At 44.4% G+C, this 12,487-nt stretch overlaps 2 protein-coding genes across 14 annotated transcripts in view; one reads left to right on the forward strand and one right to left on the reverse strand.

The window, feature by feature from the left end:
* Positions 1 to 12,487, forward strand: part of atat1 (alpha tubulin acetyltransferase 1) — a 15,408-nt gene continuing 2,921 nt past the window's right edge. Inside the window, exons 1-14 of one of the 12 annotated variants that reach the window (XM_042077692.1) lie at positions 1 to 91; positions 236 to 318; positions 462 to 628; positions 1,135 to 1,195; positions 1,560 to 1,651; positions 2,414 to 2,471; positions 2,565 to 2,678; positions 2,850 to 2,951; positions 4,198 to 4,243; positions 5,869 to 5,943; positions 6,983 to 7,157; positions 9,011 to 9,114; positions 10,597 to 10,669; positions 11,264 to 11,987. In XM_042077692.1, coding sequence (XP_041933626.1) covers positions 537 to 628; positions 1,135 to 1,195; positions 1,560 to 1,651; positions 2,414 to 2,471; positions 2,565 to 2,678; positions 2,850 to 2,951; positions 4,198 to 4,243; positions 5,869 to 5,943; positions 6,983 to 7,157; positions 9,011 to 9,114; positions 10,597 to 10,669; positions 11,264 to 11,606 — 1,335 coding nt within the window. In that variant the 5' untranslated portion in view covers positions 1 to 91; positions 236 to 318; positions 462 to 536 and the 3' untranslated portion in view covers positions 11,607 to 11,987. The other 11 variants (XM_042077697.1, XM_042077694.1, XM_042077690.1 and 8 more) reach the window with 11 other exon arrangements.
* Positions 7,641 to 12,487, reverse strand: part of si:ch211-152p11.4 (regulator of G-protein signaling 1) — a 12,074-nt gene continuing 7,227 nt past the window's right edge. The window contains exon 7 of one of the 2 annotated variants that reach the window (XM_042077703.1): positions 7,641 to 7,803. The gene's annotated coding sequence lies outside the window, so the exon portion shown is untranslated. Of the gene's footprint in view, positions 7,804 to 11,204; positions 11,229 to 12,487 lie in introns of those variants that run through there. The other variant, XM_042077701.1, reaches the window with a different exon arrangement.

A 12,487-nucleotide genomic window follows, 5' to 3' on the forward strand; every position in this document is an offset into this window, starting at 1 on the left:
GCGGAAGTGTAGCAATTATTATGTTGTTCAGTCAGAAACTCACCTGTTCTCAGTTTACGTCATCTTACAACATGTACATGTTTTCATTGAGGTTTGTTTAGTCTGTGTCCCCTTATTCAAAATAGTTGTCTCGATCTAGGTAAGCACAGATTGATGTTTTGGAAATGTTACTCCAGTTATCCAAGACCGTATCCCAAAATGTTCCGGCTGTGTTTATTACTGTTACTACGGCTAGTTGGGAGCGCCACTGACGCTGGAGGGAGTGACGGAGCCGACAGACAATGAACAGGCAGAGGGCATCTGACACAATGCTGCCTGGTATGAGCTAGCTATAGACAGTTGCGGATTTTTGTTGAGCATTGTTAAAAGAGTTTGACATGTGACAGATATTAGACTGTTGCAAATAGTGTGGTGCGTTTTATAGAATCTCAGATGTAACAACACGCATCTTGTTCTAGCAGCCTGAAAATACCCTACTGGATTCTTCAGGTTAAGCTTGACTGCAGAGTGTTGGGACTGCACGGATTCTTGCTATCATGGAATTTCCTTTCGATATAAATGCTCTTTTCCCGGAGCAGATTTCAGTGTTGGATCAGCATTTGGCAGCGGGTCGAAAATCATCTGGAAGGTAAATGGGCATGTCACTTGATGGTTGCAAATTCTGACTCGTTCAGTTTCGTGTAGTCTGTAGGATACTCTATATGATGTAGATAACTATTGCGGCTTTCATTCGCCATAAATCAGAGAGGTGGGGTCTTGGTGGTCCTGGTAGGACAAAGCTACGTTTTGCTACGCTGACATTGTGTTGGCGGTGTTGATTATGACTTTGCTTTGGCCAGCAAATTCTTAAAGGACGCCATGCACAGTTAAAGACGAGGATTATATTGACGGCTTGCAAGCGCTTTAGCTAGTCAATGCAATATGTGTACTTTACATGACATCGGATGATGCAGGACTATAATCGGTTAATCCCCACCATTATAAAGTATATGCATCTGAAAAACAGATGTGCGCGTTTAAGAGTGTGGCCATTTGTTTAACGTGCTAGTGTTAGCCTATTAATAGAGCGAGTCTTCATTGCCTTACTGTACCCTGTAAGTTGTACCCCTCCCTCCCTGTTCTGTTTGTCTGTAGAGGAGATCCTCAAGCACTCATTGCCAGAGTCATTGATGAGCTGGGGAAAGCCTCGGCCAAGGTGAGAAATTAGAGCCTATGAACACTATAATTCAATGTCTTTGTGCAGGTTGAGAAGGTTCAAGTTTGTTTGTGGTAGGCTTAACCCTGTAGTCTCTGTGCAAATTGAGAACATTTTGCCCCTTGTGTGTAGCCTACAGATTCAGACATCATACTGATTTCACTAACAAGTAAACAAATCATGAACCCCCATATAGATTTCAGCATTAGTTCAAGATGTCAGTCTGATGGCAGAAAATCAGTTGGATACACACCCACACAATGGGTGCAACCACGTGGGATGGTCTACCACTTTTCTTCATTGAGTGGAGATATTGAATAAGCTGATTGTGTATAACTTTTGTCGTGTTCCCTTTCTTTGCCAGGCCCAGCAGCTCCCTGCACCCATCACTAGTGCAGCCAAACTCCAGACTAACACACATCAACTGTACCTACTCAAGGATGGAGAATTGAATGGGTAAACTCATAAACATAAACCATCTCAACCTGCAAACCTCCATCATGCACACGTCCACCTCTTCCTTTTTCTAGCCCTCAGTGGAGCTCAGTTTGATTTCCCTCCCAAACATTTGATAGCTCGGGGGTTGGTTCGTTGGTTCTTTGCATGTGGGGCACATACTGGCACTCTCAAACATTGGCACTTGTTGTTATACACACACACACATACACACACATACACACACACACACACACACACACACACACACACACACACACACACACACACACACACACACACACAGACACATATGTGCTGTGTAACAGAGGCCAGAGGATTAGAGAGCTGTGTGCTTTAAAACCTCATCCCAAAGCCTTTATAGATGCGGTGGTGACAAAGCTCTCAGCTGTGGCTTTTAGCCTCTTCACTGGCAAGTCTGCTTCCCATGTACAGGGTTGCAGAATGGAGTCCAGTAAAGGACTGTGCAACACACAAGAGGTTTCACCTGCATATAACACTACCACCTCAGACCCAATGAAACCTACCCTTGCTCTTTTGTGATACTGCTCTGTTACACATACTCAGATCTGTAATGAAATATAAAAAGATTCACCCATATTACTGGGTGAATGACATAAACTGTAATGCATTTACTGTTGCTGCAAGTCTCAACTCTTCCATTTTCTGTTAATTGCTTTTCACATAATCTCTCTGTCACATACACACACATTCGTTCACTCTCTCTCTCTATCTCTCTCTTCCTCTCTCTATATATACTAGAGGACGAGGTGTGGCTGTTGGGTTCCTGAAGGTTGGATACAAGAAACTCTTTCTCCTGGTGAGTCCGCTGCACATCTCTCCTCACTCCTCATTTCACCACATCAGTCCTGTTCTGCGGATGTTGTGATTATTTGTTGTAATGTGACTCTAGGACCAGCGGGGGGCGCACGTAGAGACGGAGCCGTTGTGTGTTTTGGATTTTTACATCACAGAGAACCTGCAGAGACACGGCTATGGGCAGGAGCTCTTCAACTTCATGCTGCAGGTGGCTAACTACACACACACACACACACACACACACACACACACACACACACACACAAACACAGTGTTTCTATTCTATTAAGTCTTTTGCTTTGTGTGTGGTTGCCTATTTCTCTGGTGCTATGTTATGTCTGACTGTGAGTCTGTGTGTTTGATTTCTAATTGGACACAGCATAAGAAGGTGGAGCCAGAGCTGTTGGCCTATGATAGACCTTCCCCTAAGTTCCTGGCATTTCTCAAAAAACACTATGATTTGAAGGAGGGTGTTCCTCAGGTATGCAGCTTTAATCTCACATGCTCTAACGGCCCTGTGTCATGGTGGCTCTCGCACTGTGTCTGTTCATATTTAAAGTGCAAAATCGTGATAAAGCTGTGTGTTATGTCCGTCATTAGTTTTCAGTCTTTATGCTCTGTGCAAGGTCAGTCCAACTGAAATGCAAACAAACTGTCAGTGGAAGAGCAGAATTTTTACGTGTACAGATTTTGCCATGCAGGTATCTGACTGGAAACTATGCATGTGTGCGTATCTCTGTCTACGTCTGTCAACACAGAAGTATTTTCTCTGCCAACTCTAGACAAAGTCATGCATGCTGAGGAATCTCCTCTATAGACTTTAACTCAAGCGTTCATATCATAGAGGAAGAAATCCCAAAGACACACCTTTCAGAAATTGTAGCAATTGTAACATGAGTAAGAAGGTTATACCAGCAAGCAAACTGTCAGTGGAAGAGCAGAATTTTTACGTGTACAGATTTTGCCATGCAGGTATCTGACTGGAAACTATGCATGTGTGCGTATCTCTGTCTACGTCTGTCAACACAGAAGTATTTTCTCTGCCAACTCTAGACAAAGTCACGCATGCTGAGGAATATCCTCTATGGACCCTTTCAAGAGAGTTCCATTATCAGCATCATAGTTGGCCCCACAAGGCTTCCTTTTTAACATTCCATATGTTATCTTAATGCAGAGGAAGTAGATTGGGGCCCAAATAGAATGTTCAAGCATTGTTTTTGTTTACCTTGTTGAAAGGGTCTATAGACTTTAACTCAAGCGTTCATATCATAGAGGAAGAAATCCCAAAGACACACCTTTCAGAAATTGTAGCAATTGTAACATGAGTAAGAAGGTTATACCAGCAAGCCAGGGGTTTAATGGAAAAAGCAAATCGATCAAACAGCAGGAAGAGAGTGGTGTTGTAATTCAGAGACCTCTAGTGGCCAGGCAGTTCTTTGTCTAGAGTTGGCAGAGAAAATACTTCTGTGTTGACAGATGTAGACAGAGATACGCACACATGCATAGTTTCCAGTCAGATACCTGCATGGCACTCCCACACAGACACTTGCGCTGTCGAGTTATTTATACCGTCTGACAAAGCTGAGATTAAAATAGAGTTGTATTTATTCATTTTCAGTGCCTGAGTTATTTTGAGATCACAAGCAGCTTTCAAGTGTTGTCTTGAATACATATTTATCAAACAGGCTTTGCCATGATGCTATCCTTTATCTTTTTCCCATTCCCAGGTGAATAATTTTGTAGTCTTCAATGGTTTCTTCAGGAACACCGCAGGTATGTGACAGACCTGTGGAACAGGTTTCTTTTCCACCAAACATAAGGGGCTAGGAAAGGGTGTGTGTGTTTTTGACTTTTGTGGGTATACCTGTTCCAACCCCCACAAACCAGCACAGGTCTCAGCCTGAAGTGCAGTGCAATTCAGAGTGGATAATAACATCCTGTGTAAGCAGTGGTTTCAGTGAACTTCTGTGTTGGTGGTGTCCACTGTATCTGATCTCTTCCAGGCCTTATGTAGCATTAAGCGCTCCTCTCTGGATGAGCCTGATTTGTTATTAAACTAGTAGAGCACAAGTGTTTACTGTAGCAGATGCAGATCACAAAGTTTAAGTTTGTAGAATACACTGTAGCAGGGCACAATAGTAGCTGAATCAAAAGATGTTTTTTACAGCTACATGGGTTGAAGCGGGCAGGGGTATATATGTATGTAGGATCTTACATAGAGTTAATTTGGTAAATAGGCTACATGCAAATGTTGGTGTTAATATAGTGTGTTGTTAAAATAGTGTGGGCTTTCCATTCACAGCTTTATGTTTTGCTTTGGTGTGTAGCCAGCCACAGAGGTGTATAGTGATGCATTTCAGTAGGTGTTGGGGTGTGGGTCTGTGAGGTGAGGGCAGTCTGATTTTGAGGCCAGCTTATAGAGGCATCGAGGGGTCTTTCGTAAGGTTTTGGGTCGTGGTTGAAGGGTTAGTCTGTCGGCTAATGGGGCCTGAAGGGAACGGTTACGGTTTGATGACATCACAGCTTTTCTTTTACTTCAGGCTCGCCCCCCTCACCTCTGACGGATCAGAGGATGTACGGCTTCTTGTAAGGACGCGCTCTCTCTTTCACCCTCTCTTCCTCTTTCTGCCTCTCTTTCTACACCCCTCTCCTAAACTTCTCTCTCAATCCCTCCCTCTTTTTCTCTCTCCCTAAACCTCTTTCATTCTTCTCTCTCTTTTCTTTCCCTCTCTCTCTATCTCTCTGTCTCTCTCTCACTCTCTCCCTCTCATCACTCAGCTTGTTAATTCTTCCCTCTCTCCTTTAGCGTCTTCATCCCCACTTCTCACAGGGTTCCCGTTGTCTGTGTCCGTCTACAACCCAGCATAAGTCCCTCTCCACCCTGAGCTCTTTAAAGTCCAGAGGTCCCACCACCCACATGCCCCTAACACACACCACCTGCTCCCTCTCCACCCTCAAGTGTGTGTGTGTGTGTGTGTGTGCGTGTGTGTGTGTGTACACGTCCGTGCACGTGCGTGTGTGTGTACACGTCCGTGCACGTGTGCGTGCGTGTATGTTTATGTGAGTGTGTATGTGTGTGTGTGCGTGTCTGAGTGAGTGAGTGAGAGAATGAGAGAAAGAGTGAGTGAGAGTCTGGGTGTGTGTGCATCTCCCTTTGGAATGTGTACACAAGTTAATGAACCTGATGCAGTTGCAACATCAGCATGGTGGAGCTGGTTCATACATACATGGCAACCTTGTGTGTTCTGCTGTCTTTATTCCAAAGCTGTCTAATGCTCTGATTGTTGCACACAATGTTCCCACGCTCCCAGTCACTGTAGATAAAGGCATGTGAATGTGAGAGTTCAGGGTTTTGTGTTGGACTATTTGTAATCATATTATAATTTATTGCTCTGCAGCGGTCCCATTGAGAAAAGTTCCCTCAAGAAAGCCAGAGGGAGAGATCAAACCGTACTCGCTTGTGGAGAGGGATGGTGAGTGTTGTGCGGGTTGGGAGGTTTTTTATGTGTGCTTTGTTTGTTTGTCGTGTGTTTATGAAGGATATTTTCGGTTGTGGAATGTTTGAGGGGGAGTGTGTTACACCAGTGTGTTTATATGCAGTTTGTTTATGATGCTATTTGTGATGCTGTTTATGATGTAGGGATGCACACGTGTGGAATGTCCATTGGTAGGTTTTAGTCTATACTGGGATGTCTGCAGTCCGCAGTCCTTTTAGAGTTTCTTGGAAGTTCTAAGGTGACGTCATGCTGAAAACAGTTTCCAGCTCAGTTTGTTGGAACATTTGGAACAAAAGAAAAAGAAAATTTCAGGGTGGGATAAGTTAGCACAGCCATGGCAGAGATTTCTCACAAAATATCTCGCTAGCTTGCGGGCCTCCCACTGGCTGTATTTTGGTTCAAATGCCTCTTAATTAGTTATGTCACAGCAGAGCTACACAGCCCTGTGTTCATATACACAGAAAAAGAATGATAATTTGTACACTTTCTTCCTTTTTTTGCCTCAGTCATTTGTACTAACAAAGTCATTCACATCCTTAACTGAGTTGAACTCCCTCCATGAAGACAAGTTTCTCAAGAGCTGCCATATCTCCATTAGGCAGCACTACACTGCTGTGTGGCACAGTAAACATACAGGGACATTTGTCATTGTTGACAGTTTTACTGCTAGTTTGTCAGACAGTTTTGACATTTTACTGCAGTGTTTCAGCGGTCTCTGTGAAACATCTTCATCTTGCTCAAGTTAGAAAGTCTTCTAATGAAAGGGCTTCATTGTGGGTATAGACCCTTTCAACAATAAAAACAAAAACAATGCTTGAACATTCTGTTTGGTTCCCAATCTACTTCCTCTGCATTAAGATAACATATGGAACGTTAAAAAGGAAGTCTTGTGGGGCCAACTATGATGCTGATAATGGAACTCTCTTGAAAGGGTCTATAGTGGAGTTTAGGGTCACTGGGGATGGTTTGTGCTGTGGTTCCAACTGACCAGTCTGTGTGCTTGTTCCCCTTCAAGTGGTCCGGGAGGAGCGGCGAGTCCTTCCCTGGCCGTTTGTTCGCCCCGGGGGTCCCCTCCCCTCGCCACCCGTGTCGCGCTCCCTCAGTGTGGGATCCTCCCCCAGCAGGACTCCCCCCGCCGCGCTGCACGCACACACCCGACTCAGCGACAACTGCAGGGCAAAGCGCACCAGGTACCAGTCTTGTGATTGTGACAGATTGTGCACACATACAGAGTTAGAATAAAACCTAGTTGTGTGTGTGTTTGCGTGTGTGCGTGCATGCGTGCGTGCAGTTGCATGCTCTGGGAGCCTCCATACTCGGTAGATTGAATCTGCATCCTTACATCACTGCTGGAGGCCAGCCAACCAGGCCACAGAGATAAATGTATCTAGTCAGGAGCCTCCATGCTCTTACTGGTGGGTGAGCCGAAGCTGATTGTGTGTGTACGGCACGCTTTGCTGGGCACAAGGAATGTGTGTGTCTGGGATGGGGTGGGTTTGGGGGGGTGCTTTTTATCTGTGTGTTTGTTTATGTACTCGGCTTTGTGCGGAGAACAAACAGGCCTCAGTTTCTGTGTGCTTCTCTTTATCTGACCGCTCGCTCTCCTTCTCTGCCTCTGTGTGATGACCTTCCTCTCTTGTCTTTCCACTCCTATAAACACGTCCACCCCACTAAAATCCCTCCATCACTGCTGTCCTCTCTGTCAATAACCCTCTAATGTTATTATTTTCTCCGTCCCACAACCCCACACCATCTGCCTTAATGCATTTGTTTGGACACTTACACAACACACTTGTTCTCTCTCTCTCTCTCTCTCTCTCTCTCTCTCTCTCTCTCGCTCTCTGTCTCTATCTCACTCTCTCTATCTCTCTCTCGCTCTCTGTCTCTATCTCACTCTCTCTCCCTCTCTGGCTCCTTCTTCAGTTCTCTTAATCGATCACAGTTCGGCTTCCAATGACTCCTCCTCTTCCCAGCCCATGCCACTGCAGGCTGTGGGGTTTTGCGGCCTTCAGTTCATCATTTTAGTCTTACCGAAATGGTTTAAATCGAGGTTTTCCACTGAACATTGATTACAGATTAAAACCATGATGCATTGATAATGAAATGCCTAAAGGAACAATCTGGGGCATGAAAAGTGGAGATACGTGTTTTTTTTTTTTTAAAAGAGTTTCTCCTGTAAGTATTCTGTGCAGGGCTCTGTGTGACATGTGCCCTTTTACAATACATCCACCTAACTGTAGTCATTTGAATGCTGAGTTTCTACTGGGGGCGTTTCTACTGCTGATGTTTTTAGTGTTTGGTTTTAACCTGAGACTCTGAGACAACGAGTGTGATAAAAAAAAAACAATAAAAAGAGATGATGTCACCTCAGTCCCGATCCAGTGATTTATGATTCTGTAAAAGAGCTTCATGTTTAGCTGACATGGCTGATGTCAGTTCCCATAATCCGGTAAATCTGGTAATCTGGTTCAATTGTAAAAATGCAGGTGCCAAGCGAGTTGTAACAGTAACAGATACAGTACCTGTCGCGCATTGGCTAAGGAGTCCGGGTCCAATTCAGGCTTCCACCGTTGTGCACTTCAGCAAGGCACTTAACCCCGAGTTGCTCAGAGAATGCCTCCTTGTAATATAATTGACATACATATGTATGTCGCTTTGGATAAAACTGGAGACTGGACACCTGTGAGGTCATTCAAAGGCGTGATGAAGCCTTTCACAGTGACATCACATGATATATCTTTATTATCCGTATATGTCATTTACGTTGTTTTTATATTTAACATTATGTAGGAGTTGGAATTGTTTATGTTACAGTTTAATGTCATTTGTTCATTTTAAGTTGACTTCAGTTCATTGATTTTATTTGGTTCTGCTTTTGTTCTACTTTTATTCCATATTCTTTTCCCCATTCTGTTCTGTTTATCACTCCTCCCCCTCTCCATCGTCTTTTCTGTCCATTATCCACCTCTCTCTGCCCCCCCCCCCCCCTCCCTCAAATGTATTGATGCTACACTTCCCTCAAATCACATCATCCGCCTGGAAGCCACTGGGGCCTGGTTGCCAGGGGCAACATGTACAGTCGCCATATCAACAGCCGAGGCATGGGGCTTCTGTTGGAGGACCAGCAAGCCACCTTCAAACTCCCAGGTGAACAACAAACCACACGGATATGCTGTATGTATAACCTCACTATACAAAAAGAATGGACTCGATAACAGTTCTGTTGATGTGATGGGAAGCATGTAATCCAACTATGGGAAGGAATGGCCCAGTGATTCACCTTGCAAAGCGGGTTTCTAGAGTAATAAAATTCAGCCTGAAACAATGGGCACGCAGAGCCAGGCTAGCTTCAGGGAGAGGGAGGAAGAGCTGTAGGATCCTCTGTGTAATATTCCTTAAGCCTGAGGACCATTATCATTGATATGGAGTTATGTGTATTTGGTCCATTGGTCTCACCTTTAGATTCTAAAAGATCATGTTCATCTTCGTTCAGGCAGGATGTTGAAGGCAGTAGTGGGGCAACAACGCTTGGAGAAGCTGCAACTTCTCTAAACCTATAAAGATTGAGCAGGCTGATTCTCATCATAAATTAACATGCCATTGCTCATTTCAGTAATATTTATCAGTTGCTAATTTGTCATTCATAAGTGCTTTACATAAACAAAACCAAATAATAATAACAAATAAAAGCATAGAAGGGCAATATAGTCAAAGAATAGTTCAAAAGGTAAAGATCATAATAAAAAGAAAACATAAAACACAAGGTAAAATAATTTAAAACTAGAGAATGATTAAAAAGACAAAATACAAAAGACTTTAATTATAACTCAGTGCAGTTAGCAGAAAGCATCTGAGAACAGTTTGGTCTTAAGTCTAGATTTAAAACTGGCTACAGTTGGGGCCATTTTAATGTCATCCGAAAGTTGGTTCCAGAGCTGAGCCGCATAGCAGCTAAAAGCTGCTTCACCATGTTTAGCTCTAACAGCAGGTTTTACTAACAGGGTTTTCTCCTGAAACCTGAGAGGTCTGGAGTGTGTGTACTGCATATAGGTCCTGCTCCATTAACTGATTTATAAACAAGCAGTAGTGCTTTAAAGTCAATTCTGTGACTTACTGGAAGCCAGTGCAGGGACTTAAGAATTGGAGTAATGTGGTCAGTTCTTTTAGTTCATAAGAATTTTTGTCTGAATTTGTGAGAAGATGAAGATGTAATGAAGATGTAACAAAGTTGATGTTGACTGGACAGAAAACTGAATGGCGATGTGCTGTGATTTGAGTATCAAAGAAATGTAAATATACCGGTACACAGCGAGTACTTCCATAGATGTTGATAATGCTTAGAATATACATGCATTTATGCATAGGAGCACAATGTAAACCCATTGTCTGCAGGATGGAGCTCAGTATCATGAAGTATTCACAGCTTTTTTACATGTGGCCCATGGTATTCATTTCTACAACCCCGAAATAGCTTTATGAAACTGTCACAAATGATTTTGGCTGTCAAATCAGTGTGACCTGGGCTAAGTGCATGTGTGTGTGTGTGTGTGTGTGTGTGTGTGTGTGTGTGTGTGTGTGTGTGTGTGTGTGTGTGTGTGTGTGTGTGTGTGTGTGTGTGTGCTTTCGCAGGTTTGCAGCCAGTGACAGACAGACAGGGTCAAACAGGGCGACAGGCATATATTGGATGTATACATTCACTCAGGTTAGCATGTATATACACACACACACACACACACACACACACACACACACAAACACACACACACACACACACACACACACACACACACACACACAGATATCCTTAACACATACACAGAGCAACAACTCTTGTACATATTCACATATAACAAGTCCCTGCAAGTTACAGCATCATTATCTGATTGAGAGTGACTCACACACACATCATGACTCATGTTCGACCCCTGCATGTCCATCCATGGATACTTGTAATCAGAGCAGACGTCGTTCCCACACTTGCATGTCGCCCCAAGCGTGTGTTGGTGTCAGAGAAGTGTACCCAGCAGGAGAGGTTAGAGAGGACATGACACTTGAACTTATCATCATTTATGCAGCTGTGTTCTCAGTCTGTGTTCTCTCTCTCCCTCCCTCTCTCTCTCTTTTTCTCTCTCTCTTTCTCTCTCTTCCTCTATCTCTCTGTCTCTGTCTGTCTCTTTCTCTCTCTCTCTTCCTCTCTCTATCTATCTATCTATCTATCTCTATCTCTGTCTGTCTCTTTCTCTCTCTCTCTCTCTCTCTCTATCTCACAGTGTGCTTTCCTCCCATCTCTCTGCAGGCAAGAGCCTCCCCTTCCTCCACTCGTCTCACAGAAGGACTCATCGCTCACTCCGACCCCCATAGAGGCTCGGGCAGGTACAGGAGAGAAACTACAGCCTGAGGCCGCGGTGACCGGCGGTCTGCAAAGCGGCCAAAGCGGCTGGGGAGAGACGCACCTCCACTCAGGAGTGATAGAGGGAGGGAGAAACGGAGGAGTGGAGATGAGGAAGAGGAGAGACCTGCCCGAGCTGGTGCAGGAGCGTCCGGCGCAGGGCAGCTGGTCGTGGGTGGTGGGCGAGGGCCGCTGCACGGCCCAGTGGGTGCGGCAGAAGCAGGAGCAGCGGAGCACGCGACCCTGGTGACCCAGCAAGCGCCCGCAGAGAGAGGGGCTCACATGGGGCACGAGGTGAAGGTGGCCTCAGGAGATGCAGCCGTGCCAACCTCACCGGTCAGTCCCACTGCCCTCAGCCCTAGCCTGCTCCCACTGCAGATAGGTGAAGGACGGACAGAAGACCAGACACAGGAGGAGTTGACCCTCTGCAGCTCCCACAAACACAAACACGCTATGCACAAGCTCATGCTATGCACGGACTAACATAGCAATAGTGTCAACTAGATTATTTTTAATACCAGTTTATATTTACTGTAACTTATGCAATGAAATGACTGAAGTGACGGGTTCAAACTAACATGCTCAGGTGTTTTGTAACATAATTTTGTTCATAAAAGCGGACATCACCAGAGAACTGTGTAGTTGTGCTTTCTTAATAATTACAGTCTGAGTGACCCTTTCCAATATTTTTACTGAATCCAGATGACCAGTCTTCAGTGGTATGGCACCAGAGCCCTGCTCTCTAGTGGGAGAGATTAGTGCTAGTGGCTGATGTAACGTTAAAAGGAGGTGCGTCAATTCTTTGAACAGACAGCCTTTTTCCTGGTTCTTGCACTTGTCCTGATCAATGGAAAAATACCTGAATCATGATGTCACAAAGGTGATTGGAGTAAGCTCCAAGAAAGAAAGAAGGAAATGACCCACAAAAGAGTAAAGGTGTGAGCTAAGGCAAGATTCTTCCTTTGTTGTTTCTGTTGGCGTTTTGAAAACTATCAACAAAAAGCATAGCTATCAGGTATTTAACACATTCTCTAAATGTGTGATACACAAAGTAATTGGTAAACACTGCTTTCTGGAGTACAAAGTGATGTGAGAACATAGCTTGCAGATCACAGAGCAGGAGAATACTAT

Source organism: Alosa sapidissima, chromosome 21, assembly GCF_018492685.1.
Source record: "Alosa sapidissima isolate fAloSap1 chromosome 21, fAloSap1.pri, whole genome shotgun sequence".
Lineage (NCBI taxonomy): Eukaryota > Metazoa > Chordata > Actinopteri > Clupeiformes > Clupeidae > Alosa > Alosa sapidissima.